Here is a 21,259-nt window from a genome sequence, read left to right as displayed (position 1 = left end):
TAGATTTCACAACAATCGCAACTGCACATCCTGTTTTCTTGCAGGAATGGGTTTTATACAATGGGACACAGCAACAGCTAACTGCCACATGAATCATTTACCCTCAACAGAGCAATAATACGTTACAAATAGAGCAGGAACTACTAAATCTATAGAAGGACTAAAACAATACAAAACAAGCATACTTTTCAGATGTCATCTTCCACTCCATACTTTACTTTTCCTTCATTATTCAATATTAGCCATTGATAGAATAACACCTCTTAATTATTTCCCTTGTTCTGGCCACATCATTGTTTTACTACGTGACACTTTTTTCCAAATTAAGAACCAAACTCCATCCTCATTTCACCTCTTAATATCTAGCCTTATACCAAATGCAAAATCTTAGTTTATGTCTTCTTTCAAGTTTTGTTCTTCCAGATATCCAGCAAATACAACATTTTGGTATTTTGTACCTTGATCTTTGAGTAACATCCCCTCCATCTGTGAATGGTACTTTGTGACATTTGGAACCAATGTCACAAAAAAGACTCTGAACAAAGGGATAAAGTCCACCACTGGGTAAAGTACGTGGCTCCACATAACCTAGAAATAAAACAGAAAAACAAATATTAGATTCAATCCAAGTGAAATTCATTTATATATTTAATATAACAATATTAATGTGTTTCAGTCACCGACCTGACAAGTTTTTTTCATTATTCAAGATAAATAATTATCAAATACAAATATACAAAATGAAATAAGTTACAGATAAGCAAAGTTATATGAATATATTATTGCCATATCAGGATGATGAAATAGACCAGAAGTCTATTATGTAAAATTTGTTGCTGATCCTTCTCGTTAAAACTCAAAGGCAAATAGTTAAGGGGCTCCAAGATTGAAGAGCTTCCATTTAAAACAGAGATGCAGAGGAAATTCTTTAGTTAAAGAATGGTGTATTTCTGAAATTTGCCACCATGGGAGGCTCGACAGGCCAGGTTATTTGAAGGCAGAGATTGATAGGTATGCAAATAGTCAGGGTATTAAAGGTTATGGGGAGAAGGCAGGGGAGAGGTCCTGAATAGGAGAATGTATCCGCTCATGATGGAATGGTGGAAGGGACCAGAAGAACCAAATGGCCTACTTCTATTCCTATGTCTATGTGTGTAGGGTGATGCCATCATCAACCCCTTCTGGTGGTGCCCTTAAAAGTTGGCAATCATCAGCCTCTCGTCTCCCAACTGAAGCAGCGGCATGGCTAAGTGTTCGCCTGGCCACTGGTGGTATTGGTCCCCTCGCTCAGTTAGCCACTTAGCAGAGTAATCTCGGGACACCATCTCACAGTGACCACCTAGTTTCACCCTCTCCCCCCCCCCACCTTGTTTTCAGCTACCGCCCCATTTTGGAAGGTTGGCAGGGTGCCCTCGTAGCAGACCTGGGACTGCATGGTCACTGGTCGTGCTTGGGCACGCAAGGAGGAGGAAGTATGTCGTGGTACTCAGTTTCCTCAGGGTTATTACCATTCATCATCACATACGCCTCCCCCAAACACGTGTCGATCCCCTCCCCCCACTTTACAATGGCTCAGACTTTTCCTGAGTCAGGCTGCGAGCCAAAACAGTGAGTTGCTTGCATCTGCTGTGTTTCAATCAGCTTGGAAGCTGCCTCCATGGTTTTAATTTCTAAGTTGGTCACTTGCCCTTGGGAAATCTGTACTGCCTCTTGCAGTTCACAACAGTTATGTTGCAGATATTCTATCTCCCTATCTTTCTGAGCACCCTGATCACTTAACTTGGACATGATACCCCACTAGCACCTAAGCAGGGATATCAGTAACCATAGGACTCCCCCAAAACTCCCCCTGCCTCAGGTGGGAGGTCATGTGGTGCCCTATCTTCTCTCTGTGAGGTTACAACCTGTCAACCCAATCAAACGGCTGAATTCCTGATGGCCATCGAACCCCGGGATCCCTTTTCTAACTGCGGGTCACTTCCTGCTGCCCCTATTGGTGAGCAGGTACAAAAAAAAAAAATCACACATGCACCCAACACGACCCCCACATATTCACTTATTAATACAAACTCCCACATGATTAAGACTCCATGTGTGTCCAGCTGAAACTCTTTGAACTCTGCTCACAGGGCAAATTGTGTTATGAAGAGTATCAGGTTTGGTGGGTTCACAGAGAGATGAGACTGAACACAAGTGTTACAATCACACGTATCTTTATTAACACATGGGAAATAAATGGGAAGAACATTAAATGGTACACAATTACTAATTCACTTAAGGGACGATGCAGACATTTACCTCGGACATCAATTAGACTCCGACAACTGTAAACTGAAATTCGACCCTGCTCACACACACTACACACACTGTTTCGCTTAAGTGGCGATTATAGACGTTGACCTCAGATATCAGTTCCACTCCGAAATGGAAAGCCTAAATTTAACCCCGCTTACACACTATAAACAGGGACTCTTACACACACTACCAGTTCCCTGATCAGCAGGGGTGAGGCTTTACTGTAAGTATCGATCTATTGCAATACTGCGCCTCAGCTTCAGTGTAGTGCATACTTTACCTGTGACACTTCCAGCGATGTCCACAGTAGCAACCTGGTATGGAGCGATGTCTGGGGTTTGGACTATGAGGAAGAGAGAGCAAATGTGCTCTGCACTAGTGCTAAATACAGTGCTAATCTGTGCTGCTAACCAATGATGACCCAAGGTAATTTAAATTAGCCAATGGCAAGGTGTGCACTAATGGGTGGCAGGAGTCAAAAAGTGAGAATTTGAAATTCAGTTTAACTTCATTCCAGGGAAGATGCTGGAATCTATTTTCAAGGAAGAAATAATTATAATAGTCATTTAGAAAAGCAATACAATCAAACAAGTAATTTTATGAAAAGGAAATTATGTTTGACAAACTTGAATGAGTTCTAATTTGCAGGGTTTATAGAGGGAACTTTGTAGGTGCAGTATATTTACATTCTCAGGTCACTCAGAAAGATGCCACTTAATTGGCCAGTGCACCAAGTGAGAGCTTGCAGTATTGAGGGAAATGTGCTATTATGGATTAAAGACCAATTATCATATTGAAGACAAAGTCAGAATAAATGGGTCTTTTTATGGATTAGAAGTGGATAACTAATGGGATGTCACTGAGAATGGTTCTTGGCCCTCAATTATTTAATATCTATATTAAAGGAGGGCAGTGTATAAGATATCCTTGTTTGCAGATGGCATGAAAGTAAATGAGACAGAATCTTTCAGTGAAAACAAGTAGACTCAGAAATAAGAAAGGATGAATTAGAGAACAAAACCTAGCAAATGAATTTTAATGTAGAAATGTGTAATTTCATGCATTTTATTAAATAAACTGAAAAGAATGCAAGTAAGTGAAATACAGAGCGATCTGAGGATATGTGCATGAAACCCAAAAGGTTAGTCACAGCAAGTGATTAGAAAGCCAAATTGCTTGTTGATCCTTAATGCAGAGTTAGAGTTCAAAAGTAGAAACATGTTTTTAAAATTCATGCAGGGATTTACTGAAGCCAAACCTGGTATATTGTGTACTCTTTTTGTTTGTTTATTTAAATTAGGCCATTTCCTTGTATGAAAAGGTTGTCCCATCACGACCAGCAAAAATTGTTGGACTTGTATTTTTTCTAAAGTTTAGAAGAATGAAGAATTATCTTACTGAAACAAAGAAGATCCTAAGGTGAGCTGAGATGCATAGGAATTTCTTCCTGCAGGGACAATAGAGTCACAGAGAAATGAACAGGTCCTTTGGCCCAATACATCCATGGCAACCAAACTGGCATTCAGAGCTAATCCCATTTGCCTGCATTTGGTCCATATCCTTCTGAACCAGTGCTTTCAAACTCCCCCCCCCCCTAAACTCACATTCCACCTTAAACAATCCCTATGCTGTAAGTGCTCTGTGATTAGCAAGGGATTGTTTAAGGTGGTAAGTGAGTGGGAAGGGAAGGTTGAGAATCACTGTTCTAGACCCAATTGTTACTGAAATATTTTGCTTGAGAAAAATTGTCATTGGCCCATTTCCTTTGGAGTTATGAAACTGTGCAGATAATGAGTCAATTAGGTACAATTAAAACAGTGGTTTTCAAAAATCGAGCAAAATTACAGTCATTCTTAGGTTTGGTGAACTATAATCGAAAACACATCCCCAACAAGTGCACATTGTACAACCCACTTAACCAACTACTAAAGAAAGATCCACAATAGTGATGGACTACAGAAAGTGAGACAACTTTCAAGCAGTTGAAGAAAATGCTGACCTCTAAAGATAATGTTCACATTTACTATGATCCATGCAAAGAAGTGACCCTGGCGGTCGACGCGTCACCAGTACAGTCATAAGTCACAGAAAAAGAAGAACAACCTGAAGCTTACGGTTCTCTTTAACACCCTGTAAATGGAATTATGCACTACTGGAAAAGGAAGGACTGGCCATACATTTTGGTGTCAAAAGATTTCATCAATACCTGTATGGTAGAAGCCTCTGAGTTTAATCTTGGGCCCGAAGAAAAGCATTCCGGTACTAACAGCCTCAAGAATTCAAAGTTGGCCAATGCAGCTCACAGCATACAGTTATGATTTAAAACATAGTCTAGGAAAGGAACACTGCCATGCAGATGCTTTGTCACACCTACATCTACCAGAGACAGAACAAATAGAAGGGTTGATCGACTGGACAGCAGAGGCCATAGCCATTAATCAAGAGCAACTTTGATATTTCCAATTACAGGCACACAATCCTTTATAGAAACATAGAAAATAGGAGCAGGAGTAGGTCGTTCGGCCCTTCAAGCCTGCTCCACCATTCAATGATATCATGGCTGATCTTAAAGTTCAGTACCCCGTCCCCACCTTCTCTCCATAACCCCTAATTCCCTTATACTGAAGAAATACATCTGATTCCCTCTTAAATATATTCAATGAACCTGCCTCTACTGCTATCTATGGCAATGAATTCCACAGATTCACCTCCCTCTGGGTAAAGAAATTCCTCCTCATCTCGGTTCTAAATGGTTTGCCTATTATCCTCAAACCATGGCCCCGGGTTCTGGATTTTCCCATCATTGGAAACATCCCATCTGCATCCATTCTGTCCAGTCCTGCCAGAGTTTTATATGTCTCTATGAAATCCCCTCTCAATCTTCTAAACTCCAGGGAGTACAATCCCAATTTGCGCAATCTTTCCTCATAAGTCATTCCTGCCATTCCAGGTATCAGCCTGGTGAATCGCCTCTGCACTCCCTCCATTGCAAGAGCATCCTTCCTCAGATAAGGCGACCAAAACTGCACACAATACTCCAGGTGGGGTCTCACCAAGGCTCTGTACAGCTGCAGTAAGGTATCCTTATTCCTATACTCAAACCCTCTTGATATGAAGGCCAACATACCATTCGCCTTTTTAACCGCCTGCTGTACCTGCATGCTCGCCTTCAGTGACTGGATTTGGACATCTAAAATCCAGAAAGCTCCAAATCCGGCAAGTGGGGAGAGAGACAGCAGCGCTAGTCAGGTGGCAAGGGGGTGAGAACGCAGCGCGAGTTGGGCAGGCGAGAGACCAGCAGCACAAGTCGGGCAGGGTGGGGTGGGGGGGGTGGAGACCAGCAGCGTAAGTCGGGTGGGGGGGGGGGGAGGGGAGACGGCAGTGCAACTGGAAAGAGGTAGGGGTGGCTATGGCTGCACAATTCGGGTGGGCTTAAATCTGGCTTTCCAAAATCCAGAAAAATCTGAAATTCAGAACACACTGTCCCCCAAGGGTTCTGGATAAAGGATTGTGTACCTGTACAGCAAAAACTCTCACTAAAGACGAACGAAATGAGGGACCCTATCAAAGATCCTGTACTTCACGTTAAATGGATGGCCCAAAGCTGAGAGGATTAGACCCAAATTAAAACCTTATTATATGCGACGCAACAAGATATCGATTGAAGAGGGTTGTTTAATGTGGGGAACAAGAGCAACCATTCTGAAGAAATGGCAAGCAATCATGTTAGCCAAACTCCACAACAATCATGCAGGGATGGTCCGAATGAATTCCCTAGTGTGCATGCATGTCTGGTGGCCATCAATGGACATGGACATTGAACAGACCATGAGGAAATGTCACATTTGCCAAGAAGTGCAACCTAAAGCACCCCAAGCTGAAACTAACCGGTGGAAATGGCCTTCACACCCCTGGCACCGAATTCACATCGATTTTGCTCGTCTACTTAAGGGGAAAAACTTTCTGATTGTGGTGGATGCACACGCCAAATGGCCTATGATATCCTAAATGCAGACAACAACAGCAGAAAAAACAATTGAGAGACAAAGGAGTATTTTCACCACATATGGTTTGCCAATAGAACTGGTCTCTGACAATGGACCACAATTTGTGTCTGATGTTTTCAACCAATTCCTGCAGAAAAAATAAAGCAAGATGCATCTTATTGGCACCCTATCATCTAAGTACCAATGGAGAAATGGAACACTTTAACAGTCTTTTAGAAACCAAATGAAGGCCCGGAAATCGCCAAACATAATGTGACATCACAGGATCACAAATTTTCTGTTATATAGGACAACCCTGCACTCTACAACAAAACGCACACCAACAGAACTGATGTTTGGACACAACTTGAGAACCATACTGTCCGCGGTACACCCAAACATGGGGCTTCATATCCAGCATTCAACTTCTCTTGGTAAACCAAACAGAACTCTAGAAGTTGGACAACAAGCGTTAGATTACCAAGAAAATGTTTTAAAAACATAGGTAAGAGAAGTGCTTCTGATAAAATTGAGCCCATGTTCATATTCTGTACTGGTGGGAGAAATGATATGCAAATAACACATTGACCAATTGAGACCATAGATACTCCAGGGTCTGTTTCCAAGGTGCACGATATCTTTGACACACCTGATCCAAAGTGGGTTTTGTCCAACAAAGACTCATTGGATCTGACACTATTATCGGTTCCAGAGATACTCTCACCGTTGGACAAGTTGGGAAAGTGAGGAGCCGCTACCAGACATCCCAACAGTAACTACCCAATCTCTAAGGTAATCTGATGAGGAAATGGTACCTTCTCCTGTGAAACAGGAAGTTTCTCTGGAAAGACCGAAGGGTTCTCCAGAGAAATCAAAATGTCTTCCATCGCCAAGGTGATCTAACGCGAGAAGATCCTCCGCTACATTTAAAGGAGTATGTCACATGATTGATAGAGAAGTACCATGCTTAGTAGTTTATATATTGCCATGACTTATATTGTTGGTATTCTTAGTTTAGTTTTAGATATTTTTGTTTATATATTATGGGACACTGGAACCATTTTAGATTAAATAGAGAACACAAGGGATTAACAATGTTTCATGTGAGTGTGTTCTACAGTGGGAGGAATCTACCACAGAAAGATGTGGAAGTTTGAAGAGGGCGCAGAGGAGATTCACTAGGATGTTGCTTGGATTGAAGAACATGTCTTATGAAGAAAGGTTGACTGAGCTCGGGCTTTTCTCTTAAGAGCGAAAAAGGATGAGAGGCAACTTAACAAAGATGTACAAGATTATGTGAATCTTAGATCAGGTGGATTACAAGCAGTTTTTTTTTTCTCCCCAGGACAGCAGTGGCCAATTCCAGAGGTCATCTGTTTAAGGTGAGTGGAGAAATGTTTAAGGGAGATGTCAGAAGCTGCTGGGGTTGTGGTGGAGGCTGATGCACCACCACCCCTGAGATGTTTAAAAGACTCTTGGATAGGCACATGGATGTAAGGAAAATGGAGAGTTGTGTGCTGTGAGGAAGGCAAGGGTTAGATTGATCATGGAGATGGTTTATGTAGGTTGGCACAACATTGAGGGCCAAAGGATCTGTCCTGTGCTGTACGTTCTAACAGACCTATTGGGCCCACCTGGCTATGCTGACTAAAATGCTTATCTGAGTGATAAGCATTATCTGCACTTGATCCATCTCCCCCTAAATCTATCCATATAACCATCCAAATGTCTTTCAAACACAGTTACACCTGGAACTACTGACACCTCAGAAGATCTTGTCACTCAAATTCCCTTTAAATCTCCCCCCTCACATTAAACCTATGTCTTCTCTTGACTTTCCTACCTGGGGAAAAAGGTATGCCCCTCCTGAATTTATAAACCTCTTTAAACTCATCCATCATTCTACTACACCAGGGAAGAAGTCCAACTCAAGCCCTCCCGTTCAGACAACAATCCTGTGAATCTTTTTGTACACCCTCTCTAAATTAATCACATCCATCCTATAAAATAGCAACTAGAAGCCAAATGCAAGCAAATGGGACTAGCACAGAATGCCAACTTTGTCATCATGGACAAGTTGGGGCAAAGGGCCTGTTCCATTCTATGATTTTATAAATGAACACTATACTCCAAGCATGCTATCAGGCTTTTTTTTCCCCCCCCAACGTATCTGCATCACCACTTTCAGGTAACAGTGGACTTGTACCTCAAGGTTTCTCTGTTCAGCAACACTCTCCAGAATCCACTATTCATGTATATGTTCTGTCCTGGTGTAATTGACAAAATACATCACTTTACAGTTCTCAAGTTAAATTTCATCAGTCATTCCAATTTTTGCTTTCACAGTTGATCTAGATCTTTAGATAACTTTATTCACTGTCCACAACACCATCAATTTTGATATCAACTATGAACCAACTACAGTCTTCCAAATCATTAATATACATGATGAACAATGAAGGATTTGGACTGATTCTTGTGGCACATCCCTCTTACAGGTCTCCAATTTGTAGAATAAACTCCACTATTACCCTCTGCTTCTTATTACATAGTCACTCAATTAGCTATCTCACCCTGCATTCCACATGTTCCAAACTTCTGGCACACCCTACAGTGCAGGAACCTGTCGAAGGTCTTGCTGAAGTCTAATATCAATGGCCGTGCCCTTGTCAATCCTCAATCACTTCTTCAAAAAATAAGACATGAACTCCCACAAATGAAGCATGCCTATGATTCCTGATCAGACTTTTCCAAATGCAAATAAATACTGTTCCTCAGAATCCCTTCTATTAACTTTCCCATCAGCAATGTAACTCTCCCTGGTTTATTCCTGTAGCCCTTCTGAAATAAAAGCACATTAACAATCAGTCATTCATGGCAAAAAATAAATCTCTTCCAGATCCAAATCAATCCCCAGCCTAGGTTTGCACAGTGCCTTATATACATATGACCTGGCACCAGGGATTTGTCCTCCATTATGCACTGAAAGACTAGTAACACCTTTTCCTTCATAATAGCGACATACTTTAGGAGATCACAGTTTTCTTTCCAAAATGCACAGGCTTCTGTTTCTCTCCATGGTGAATACAGGCAAAAAGCATTAGTTTAAAACCTTGCCTATCTCCCAGGGTTCTTCACATGGATTACCCCAAAGATCGTTAAGGAAATCTACTATCACCTTAGTTACCCTTTTGCTCTTAATATACTGTTGAGCCCAGAGGACCCCAAAACCCAGCAGCAATAGATATTCACCAAGACAAATGGTTACTTAAACAAAAGTTGCTTTTAATTATCTTCAAACATAAAAACAGAATCACATTTTAGCTTATCACTATTAACTTAACTAACCTAACTTAACCCCCTTCTAATTCTAAGCGCACATATACGTAATGTGTATGTAAGTTCAGAAAAGTTCTTTGGTTCACAATCCAAGCTCACTTCTCATTCCTCCAAGTTCACTGGTTGCAGGCAATTCTTATACTGTGCACAGAATTTAACATTTATAAAGTTCACCAGGCTTTGGTGATTGAAAGGTAAATGGTTACCACTCAGGAAGGTTCTTGTCAGTTTTCAGAGAGATTTGTTGTTCCAGGACATTCACAACTGATTCCTTTTTAATCAGCCACTTCAGTGTCTTGCTGATGAAGTTTTCCCCCTCAGGGTTTTCCAGGTGATAACCTCTTTCTTTCAGGTCACCACAGAGTGCCTTTTTGTTTCTCATATTTCAAGTGAAACATTAGACATCCAGTCCTCTCTTTTTGCATGAACCACAAGTGCTTTGACCAGGCTGAACTAAGCAGTCACAACCAGTATTCCAAATGTGGTTTTCCACAAGCTTGCCAGCTTGTCCTATTCCAGTCACAGTTGCTACTGCTATCACAGTAGAACTCATCTGTCTGTGTGTGTGTGTGTGTGTGTGTGTGTGTGTGTGTGTGTGTGTGTGTGTGTGTGTGTGTGTGTGTGTGTGTGTGTCAGAGAGAAAGAAACCTGTTTGACTCTCTCTGCTTGCAAAACCACATGACCCATCTAGAACAGCAAGTTCCATTCCAGTCGAATGCAACTCCGACAAGTTCTTTCATCTGTTGCCTTTTTGTAAACAACAATCCAGAAGTGAAGTCTCTTAGGCAGTCTCCAAAGCTTCTGCAAAGACAGTTGACCCTGACATATCTAGCATGAGCAGAGCTCCAGTATTTTAAATGATCTGTTTTAAAGTGTTTGTATGTGACCTACACTAAAAAGCCCTGCTCCAGTTTATCTCCCAAAAATGTATCTATATTCTGTCACAATATTTAATATCTTTGAGGATTCCCCTTTACCTAACTGAAAGGGATAACCCATGTCCCCTTTTGCCCTCCTGTTTTCCTTCTTAAATGCACTCTTGCATCTCATATACGATTCAAGTGACTCACTTGATCCCATTTGTCTGCCTATACTTGATCGATGCATCCTTCAGTTTCCTATCTGGAGACTAGATTTCCCTTTTCAACCTAATGCAGCCAGCCATTCTATCAGGAATATGCTGGACCTGAACTCCTCTCAACTCACCTTTCAAAGCTCCCACTAGCCAGATGTCCATTTAATTGCTAACATTCTCTCCCAATGAACCTTTACAAGTTCTAATTAATAGAATCAAAATGAGCTTTACCCTAATTGTGAATCTGTCCTTCCTTCATCCATAATTATCTTGAAGTTAATAGTCACTGGCCCCAAAGTGCCCCCTCCTCCTCCACCTCCTCCCCCCTCCCATTTGCCCAGCCTTATATCCCTAAAGGCTGTTGACGTTGAGTGTAGAGTTAAATACATATTACTTCAGAAAGCTTTCCCGGACACATTTAAGTTCTGTCCCATCTGAACTTCAACACTACGGCAATAGCAGTCAACGCCAAGGAAATTAAAATCATGTTTCTTAATTTTTTTCCCTTTACATTTCTGTTGAGATATAATTTTTTTTTAATTTAAGAGAGACTGCTCTCCAACAGGGCCTTCCAGCCCACCAGTCTCATCCGTCCAAATCCACCAATTAACCGACAATCGCAAGGAAGCCGGAGCGCTCTGAGGAAACCCTCGTAGTCACCGGGAGAACATACAAGCTCTTACGAACAGCCTCGGATTCGATCCCCAGTTGCTGGCGCTGCAATAGGGTGGCGCTAATTAATTCTCATTTGAATGCTTTCACTAAATCTGTTTCCACCACTCTTCGCAGGTGGTGTATTCTGGAGTCACGACACCTGTTTGTGTAAAAATAAGATTTCCCCTTGTTCTGCCATTACATTATTTCTGCTTAACGCAGCGAACCTACGGAATTCTTCCTTCCTCAACAGATCCTTCCCATCGATGTCTGATTTAATTTCTCTTTCATATCATTATGTTCCATCACCCCCCACCAATCGATTTGTTTGCATCGGTTTTACATCCTTTCTGCCATTCTATTGCTCCCGGCTCTGTGATCTTGGTTCGGGCTCCAGCTGTTTCCCATCCGAACGTAACAGTTTCTCCGGGACTTCAATGAGCAGGCCACATGGACCATTAAAAAAAATGCTGATGTTGTTTCTCCTCTCTCCCCCCCTTCCCCCCCCCCCCCGCGCCAATATCCTTTACAGTCAATTAAACATATTATCTCAATAGCAGCTTTCAATTCCTAATGTAATCTCGATCGTAAAGAGTTGATTTTCCCTTTCGACCCAGATAAGTCAAGCATTGGCTTATTCAACTTCAACGATAAATCAAATCCCCGATCTCCCACTCGCAGATGATCCAAACTTTTCCCGGATGTGATTTGCAAAGATTTCAAACTTGTTTGGAGTTGTGCTATTTCTGAATTGTTCCATCCAATCTTCGTGTCGCACGGCCCCTCGTGTATACTCTGCTCTTCAAGAATATAATTGGGCTTATGTCGGCGCCAATTTGATTGATTCGATCTGACAATATCAGATTTTGTTTAATCGCCATTTCTAACAAAATTACAGTCACAATCTTTTACGATTTCATTAGAAATGCTCAACTCCTGAAACGTCCCCGCTCCCTTTGCGAACTAATTCGCCCTTCGACCAGGTACCTCCAACCTGATGAAGGGCAGGAGGGAACAATTACTGGCACAAATAACAGGACCCAATAACGGAAGCTGGCGATGGTTTTTAGCAGAGTTGTCCATAACTTAAAAAAAACCCCAGGGGTTTTTGATATGATTTCAACATTTCATTTGTTTACAATATCAACACTTACAATTGTTTTCTTGACGGGGGGGATGTTGAACTCTCACTCCAAGCAGGATGAGAAACAGGAGGCATGGCCAGATGAGCTCAGACAGGAGCAGCACCTGAAGCAACAATGGAACACGAATTAAACTCCGTCGTCCCAAATAAATTAAATAAACGGTGGACCGAGCCAGATGTTCGCACTCCGCGCAGATAAATCTTACCGGTTGGCGTAGACGAGAGAGGAGGTTTTTCCAAAATAACACACAAAACTGGCGAATAAATCTCGCCATTGGCGGCAATATTAATTCCCCTGAAGGTGAATCTATGAGTTCGCTGCTCTTTGTCGCTCGAGATGAATTACTGGTATTTGAATGCTCTTAAAGTCAGAGAGCGGGCGAGGAACCGACGAAGTCTCCGCCTTCTGCACACACAGTGGGACAAGACTGTCAGCGAGCGGGGTCCTGCTCTCACCTGCGACTGTTGCGTAGTTACCCAATCTCCAACCGGATCATTTCCTCGTCTGATGATTCTTTTGTCAATTACACCGTGTGGAAACAAGCAACATGAAAACAGGTTTTGTCAGAAACTGAAAGGTAATCTGTGATCGTTGGCATAACTAAGACGCACCGAGAAGAACAAAACCTAAATAAAAGTTACGTGATGCCGGCTGTACTGATGACACCAACTCTGGAAGTACAAATTCAAACTGAGATTATCCGGGGCAGTCTTGCAAATGGGGATACATAAAATGCCTACATGACACAATGGAGCAGTCAAAGTCTGAAAGTCCGACAGTTCGGGGATTGGGTTGATCCAAACTTTCGGCCAGTACTTGTAAAATTCAATTTAAGGAGGAATGAAGCCGCGCCCGCTTGTGAATGGACATTTGCAGCTTCCACTGTATCAGCTGCGCTCCTTGAGACACGTGGACGACTGCAGGCGCTTTTGCTTTCTTTAAATACTTTTCTATACTACCTCATTCACGACTTTGTAATTTCTGCACCATGTGCATGATGTCTGAAGAGTGAAGCTAGGGTGCTGTCCCACAAATGTAAAAGCCCTTTCCATGGAGTTTGCTGCAGAAGCCTTTTCATATCTTTCCGATGTCGGAGGTTACCCATGGAACAGAATTGCTCAAACCAAGTTCGAGTTTAATTCTTTCCAGTTTGTCACTCATTTTCAATAGGTTCTTCTTTCTCTTCCCTCCGCGAGGTTTATCTACTTTCGGGTCCATTATTATAGGCTTGTACAGAGATTGCCGCTGTGCATCTGTGGCGCTTTACCCACGCACTCACACAAAAGCCCGCTAAATTTAAAAAGTTTGAGAGGTTTTGAAAAGTCCGGATTCTCGGATGGTCCGGATTTCTGGCATCCGGACTTTGAGCTTCTATTGTAGATTCTTTCCAACCCTTGATAACTTGACTTTCTCTTTCCTACCATTTTCTTCTACATATTTTCTACATTAGTTCCATCACAAACATCACATGGAAAGCAAGGTTATTGCCGCTGTGTAGGGTAATTTAGCTGCACGAACTCAGCCAAACGGTCCAGCGCTGCATTCTACCTTCTTTGTAATCATGAGTAATCGGCAGGGTTATTTTAATATAAGTGGAGAGAGAGATAATATTTCCAGTAATGGGAGAGTCTGGGACCAGAAAGCGCAGCCTCAGAATAAAAATATGCCCTTTTAGAACAGAGATGAGGACAAAGAGATATTGGCTTCTGAGGCAGTGGAGGATGCTCACCAGGCTTTCCATTAAATCTACTGAAAACACTGTGAGACAGATGGTTGTGTATTTGGGCAATTAAAGATTTTGGGGGGAAAGTCAAAAGAATGGAGCTGAGACCACGGCAAGATCAGCCATAATCTTATGGAATTGCAGATCAGGCTTGATTGGTCAGATTGATTACTCCTCCTAGTTTTAATGTTCTTATTCATTTTCTTCAGTCAGAGGTTAGAAAATCTGTGGAATTCATTGCCACAGACAGCTGTGGAAACCAAATTATTGGATATATTTAAAGCAAACGTTGATTGGCTTTTGGGTAGTAATGATGTCAAAGGTTATGGTGAGAAGGCAGGAAAATGGGTTTGAGAGGAAAATATATATCAACCATGATTTGCATGACAGGACAGACTCAATGAGTCAAATAATCTAATTCTGCGCCTACATCTTATGCTTTATAACATAATAATGCCTGGTCGGGTACCGAAGGACTGCGCAGACCAATTGACAGAGTCCTTCATGGGCATTTTCAACACCTCACTGCAGCAGTCCATTGTTCTCACAGAGTTCAAGACAGCCACCATCATCCCGGTACCCTAGAGGGTGACAATAGCAGACCTCAATGACTACCACCCTGTGGCACTGTCCTCCACCATTATGAAAATCTTTGAGTGTCTGTTGATAGAATGCATCAAAGCACACCTCCTGGAAATACTGGAACCATTTCAGTTCGCCAATATAAAGAAACTGTTCCACAGATGATGCTATAGCTTTGTCACTTCATTGTGTCCTGGCCCACCTGTAGAATGATGCCTCATATGCCAGGCTGGTATTCATTGACTTCATCTCAGCCTTTAATAGGATAATTCCCCAGAGTCTGGCGGAGAAGCTGTCCTTGCTAGGACTCAACAGCCCTCTCTATAATTGGATGCTGAACTTCCTGACAGAAAGACCACAGTTTGTCTGGGTCGGTAGCAGAGTATCAAGCACTGTCACGTTGAGCACTGGTGTACCTCAGGACTATCTGCTCAGCCTGCTCCTGTTCACACTACTGACCCACGACTGCATTGCCAGATCCAGCTCCAACAGTATCATCAAGTTTGCAGATGACACAACAGTATTTGGCCTTACCAGCAACAATGATGAGTCACACTACAGAGAAGAGGTGGAAAATCTCGTGATATTGATGCGAGAAAAACAATCTGAGTCTCAACATGGACAAGACAAAGGAGATGATTGTGGACTTGAGGAGGACAGGGAACAACCACCCTCCACTACACATCAACAACTCTGTAGTAGAGAGAGTGGAGAGCACAAAGTTCCTTGGAGTTCACTGAACTAGTGACCTATTGTGGACACGACATCTCCTCACTTGTTAGGAAGGTATAAGAACGACTACACTTCCAGAGAAGACTGAAGCGGGAAGGGCTACTGGCCACCATTATGTCAACTTTCTATAGGAGCTCTCTCAAGATTGTACTGGATGACTGCATCACAGTGTGATACAATTTCTGCAGAGAAATGGATCAGTAGTCAATTTACAGGACCATAAGAGTTGCACAGAGGATCACTGGAGTCTCCCTCCCCCCCCCCCCCCCCCCACCCCCTTCCATCAAGTGATCTTGTGATCAACTTGGAGAGGGCTCAGAAAATTATTGATGACCCCTTCTGCCCTGGAAATAGCATCTTTCAGCTGTGCCCATTGGGGAAGTGATACAGGAGTATCAAAGCCAGCACCACCAGGCTGAGGAACAGCTTCTTCCCACCGGCAGTGAGGAACCACTCACATTCACCAACTGAGTCTCTCATATGTACAAAACAACATCTATTTATTTATTTAGATGAGATATTTGTCCTGCATATCTATTGTGTGCTATGTCTGGTTGTGTGTCTGTGGGTTTTATACCGAGGACCAGAGAACAATAAACTTGACTTAATATTCCACAGAGCTTCACACAGGAGGATATAATCAGACCACAATCAGAGGCAAAGGGAGTGACTGAGACAGCTGACTAAAATTTAGTCAAGGATCCTACGGAGAAGAGTAAGGTGAGAAGCAGAATAGCTTAATAGGGAATTATTAGGCCATAAACCACTAAAGGGGTGGTTGTCAAAGAGAAATCTGTGAAACAATAGAAATGGGATTTTGTATTTCCATTGCAGAAATGGAGGTCTTTTTTTATTTGCTCCTACCTTGAAAATGGGCAAAAAGCCCAAAATGTCAGTAATGCATTTTTACCTCATATGAACGCTGCGAGACGGGCTTAATTCCTCCAGCATGTCTGTGTTTGGACTACAATCACAGTGTCTGTCTACTTTCACGGTTCATAAAAATGGAGGAAGTTATTACCTTAAGCAGCAGAAAAGACATGGAAGGAGAGCCCTTGTTTCACATGAAACCAAGGTAACCCTGCTGGCACAGATGCAATGGATATGGAGATTAGTAGATTGACAATAGGCCTCTGAATAAGATTATTGAGGGTTAACCAAAAAAGCATTAGATTTGTCCATTGTGGAAGTATCCAAAACAATTATGCTGTTTTTAACATTGGGTGAGATTAAAAAAAAGCAGGCAAAAATATGCCATGACCCTGAAATTAAAAAAATATTGCTGCAGCAACTCAGTGGGTCAGGTAGCATCAATGGAGGAACTCAGCTGGTCTTGCAGTATCCATAGGAGGTAAATATACAGTGCCCGCCATCCATGACGTTTGGGACAAATACAAGTCTTTTTTATTTGCCCCTCTGCGTCACAGTTTTAAATTTATAATCAAACAATTCACATGTGATTAAAGTGCATGTTCCAGGCTTAGGTCACGTGATGAGGGAGAGTAGGAGGAGGTGGAGTCCTAGAGCTCCCAGGATTGTTAAGAATAAATAGGGTAAAAACCTCAACTGAATTGCCAAAATACCAAAAAAGGACATTGGAAGAAGCCTACAACAAACAATGACTAAGAAGAGTAAATTCGCAAATAAGAGCATGAAAGAATCTCCATCGAAGCGAGGGACCCGGCCAGAGATGCCTCGCGGCGAGGAAATTGACGGGGCCGCTCTGAGGCCCGAGGATGAAGCTGCAGCTTCTGCTGAATGACCCATCCAGCACGGATGGCGAGACTCCGGCAAAGACAATGCTGCCGCCCACCAAGTACACAAAGGAAGCCCTTCTGAAGCCCCTGGGGATGGGAAGAAGCTTGGGGCCCCCTCCTGCAACAGGAATGCTGTCGGGGGCCCTCCTAATACATGTGGGGCCTGTGATGAAGTCGGCACCTGTGGCGGTCACGGGGCAGTGACCCTAAAGAACGCAGGGAGTGGACCAGCCCGAACAAAGAGAAAGCCACGAAGAACTGGGATCAACTCTGGTATTGAAGGGGAGCTGGAGTCTCACCTTGGCTCAAGCAGCGGGTCTGGGGCAAAGCTGCACAGTGTAGCTGGCGACACAGCAGCGAGTGGCATCAGGTTGAGCATGGCAACCAGTGGATCCAGCGGTGGACGGGAAGAGTCAGCAGCGATGGGTCCAGGAGCTCTGAAGAGGATGAAGGAAACCTCCATCAGGCTGTGGGACTTAAAAAAAGGGCTCTGTCAAAACAAAACAAGTAGGGCGGCTCAGAGCCCTCCATGTGTGATGTAATGGACACACTGGGCCAAATGGAGGACAAGCTCTTCCAGGCTGTTGAGAGAAGAGCCCAAGATATGAGAGGGAAGCTGGACAAGGTCCAGCTACCCTCTCTGGGCTGATGGGTACGAGTGGTTGAAGTAGAGGAAAGGATAGGCAAAAATGAAGACACCATACATGGTATGGGTAATAAATTAGAGATGCTGCTGAATGAGAGGGAGAATATCTGGAGGAAATTAGATGCCCTCGAGAACTACAGCAGGCAAAATAACGTTAAAATAGTAGGGCTAAGGGAAGGGATCAAAGGGCAAAACCCAGTAAGTCTTTTTTCAGATCTGGATCCCCCTAGGTGCTGGGCAAAGGTATATTAGGAGAAAAGATTGAGATAGAAAGGGCTCATAGATCCTTTTTCCCAAGATCAGGTCCCGGGCAGAGACCGTGTTCTGTCCTGATAAGGTTGTCGTGTTTCAGGACAGGGAGAGAACATTAGGAGCAGCGGCAATGAGTGCAAAGAAAAGAGGGTCCCCCTTAGAGGTAGAGGGAAATAAAATCTTCTTCTACCCGGACATTAGCGCAGCACTTGAAGGCCAGGAAGGTGTTTAAGCCAGCCAAGAGGCTGATCAAGCAAAAGGTGTATGAATGTGTACTGAGACATCCGGCAACTCAGAAGGTGATATTATCTGAAGGACAAAGGAAATTTCTTGCAGATCCAGAGAAGGCATGGAAATTCACTGAAGGCCTGTCCACATTGGGGAGCACAAAGGAGAAGTAAAGCCTAACTGGGGATCAGCCTACAGTGGTTTTTATTACATTGTGAATTTAACTCACAGGAATATACAGATGTATTATGGACTGTAATGATATTTTGGCATTTGAATTGAAAAAAAGTCCAAAAAGAGGTTATGCCAAGTGGACAAGAAGTTATAATTACAGTTTTTCTTGTGGAGCACAAGTCAGAGATAGGAGTAGATGGGTGCCGGTGGCACAATCTTTCAGGGGGGGGGGTTGTAACATGGGGTAAATGTTAATTCGGGAGAGTAATAGGGGATTCCTTGTGTCTTCTTTTATTAATTTTTGGTTAGTCATTTGGGATTTTTTTTTAGTCTTTGTCCTTGTTCCCGCCCTTGTTCCTTACCTAGTTATTTTAGTTGTAGTTTTTGTTCCCTAGGATCTGCCATGGTCCATGCTTATAGGAGCCAATGGCTGATGGTGACAGGCTGGCTGAGGAGGGGCCTTCGAGCCACTGAGGTACAAAGACAATTTGGTCATGCCAACCCCTGACGTAATAAGAATGTAAGATTCACAAGTTTTACTGTTAATGGTCTGAATGGAAAGATTAAGAGAAAAAGAGTCTTGGCACACATTAAGAAGATGGGAATGACCTGGCCTTCCTTCAAGAAACTTACTTAATGAAGTTTGAACACCAAATTCTGAGGGGCGGGTGGGTGGGACAGGTATTGGCCTTCTCATTTGGTTCAAAAGCAGGGGGGGGGGTTGCAATTTTGATTGGGATGAGTGTTCCAGTGAGAGTATAGAGTGTGACGATGGATAAATCCGGTAAATTCATAATGATGCACCGTAAAATATATTCAGAATCCAGGACTCTAATCAATTTGTGTGCCCACAATATAGATGATGAAAAATTCATACACGATATTTTCCTGACATTGGCAAAAGCGAATGATATTGTTCTAACTGGGGAAGATTTTAATTTTTGTCTGGACCCTGTTTTGGACAAGTCAACAAAAAGAATAGTGAAAACAAAGGCAGTGCATGCCACTATTGGCAGTATTAAAGAGTTGAATTTGATAGATGTATGGAGACGGAAGCATCCAAGAGAGAGGGACTACTCCTTTTACTCAAGGCAACATGACTCATATGCTAGAATAGATTTGCTTCTGTCTTCAGCCCATTTAGAGGGTAGGATTATGGAAGCTAAGTACATGGCGAGGCTACTCTCAGATAATTCACCTTTAGTAGTCAAGATTGAGATTCCAGATAAGCAGGAAACAGTATATAGATGGTGTCTTAATGCATTGCTGTTAAAGAAGCCAGAGTTTTGTAACTTCATAAGAGCACAGATAGATCTGTTCTGTGAAGCCAACTGTGCCTCAACTCCAGATAAATTCCTCTTATGGGACATCCTCAAAGCATATTTGAAGGCACAAATAATTGGATATACTAAAACAATAAAGAAAGAATATGACAGGGAGGTAGGTAAATTGAAACAAGAAATCGCTCATTTAGAAAAAGACTTTCAAAAATTGGGCTCACAAAATTAATATAGGGTCCTAATGAATAGGAAGATGAGGTATAATACACTCCAAACGTATAATATCGAAAAGGCCATACTTCAGTCCAGGCAAAAATATTATGAATTTGGGGAGAGAGCCCACAAGCCTCAAAAACGATCAATGCAATACAAAGGGGAGAGGGCAGGATCTCTTATAAATCAAAGGAAATCAATGACACCTTCCAGGAATTTTATGAAGGTTTTATATAACTCAGAATTGGAAGGGAGGCCAAATAAAATGGTTGAGTTCCTGTCAAAGATAGAGTTGCCAAACTTGGATCCGGAAGGACAGGAAGGTTTAGACTCTCCCTTCACAGAAGAAGAAATAGGGTGTGCATTGAACTCGTTGCAAGTCAACAAGTCTCCAGGGGAGGATGGGTTTCTGCCTGAGTTTTATAGGGAATTTAAAGATTTCTTAATACTTCTTTATATGGAGGTGATAGACTAGGCAAAGGAGACTCATAGACTCCCAGAATCTTTCTCGATGGCAATCATTATAACAATTTTGAAAAAAAGATAAGGACCCGTTAAAGCTGTCCTCTTATAGACCTATCTCACTATTAAATATGGACTATAAGATAATTGTCAAAGCCCTGGCAAATAGATTGGGGAAGTATCTGCCAGAACTAATTAACAAAGATCAAGTGGGCTTTGTGCCAGTAAGAAAGGCGATGGATAACGTGGGCAGACTACTAAGCATAATGCACCTGGTGCAAACTAGAAATGAGAGGGGACTCACTGTGGCTCTCGAAGTAGAAAAGGCATTTGATAGATTATAGTGGGACATTTTATTCAAGGTCCTGGAGATAATTGGCTTGGGCCAACTTTTATTAATTGGATAAGGGCAGATTTCTTCAGCCTTCCCACTCACAAGATTAAGCAGACAGGGATGCCCACTATCTCCAGCTCTATTCATTCTGGCAATTGAGCCATTGACGGAGGCTATTTGTCAGGATCCAGACATTAAAGGATTTCAAGTCAGCCAGGAGGAACATGAGATCAGTTTATTTGCTGATGACATATTTGACAGACCCAGTAAGTTCATTGCCCAAGCTGCACTCTTGTCTGGAGGACTATGGGGATGTCTCCAGGTACAAAATAAATTGGGGTAAAAGTGAGATTATGCCACTTATGGGAGGGGAATTATAGCC

General features: G+C 42.5%; 1 protein-coding gene across 2 annotated transcripts in view; it reads right to left on the bottom strand.

Moving 5' to 3' along the window:
• The window catches only part of LOC138749915 (ATP-binding cassette sub-family A member 13-like), a 288,645-nt gene extending 275,703 nt beyond the window's left edge, over window positions 1-12,942 (bottom strand). For both annotated transcript variants that reach the window (XM_069911960.1, XM_069911968.1), the window contains exons 1-3: window positions 12,700-12,942; window positions 12,504-12,597; window positions 459-588 (exon numbers count right to left, since the gene is read on the bottom strand). In XM_069911960.1, coding sequence (XP_069768061.1) covers window positions 459-588; window positions 12,504-12,597; window positions 12,700-12,768 — 293 coding nt within the window. In that variant the 5' untranslated portion in view covers window positions 12,769-12,942. The remainder of the gene's footprint in view (window positions 1-458; window positions 589-12,503; window positions 12,598-12,699) is intronic.
• Window positions 12,943-21,259: the final 8,317 nt, after the last annotated feature.

Source organism: Narcine bancroftii, chromosome 1 (assembly GCF_036971445.1).
Source record: "Narcine bancroftii isolate sNarBan1 chromosome 1, sNarBan1.hap1, whole genome shotgun sequence".
Classification (NCBI taxonomy): Eukaryota; Metazoa; Chordata; class Chondrichthyes; order Torpediniformes; family Narcinidae; genus Narcine; species Narcine bancroftii.
Note: the sequence above shows the minus strand (reverse complement) of the source record. Positions and strands in the feature narration are given on the sequence as shown.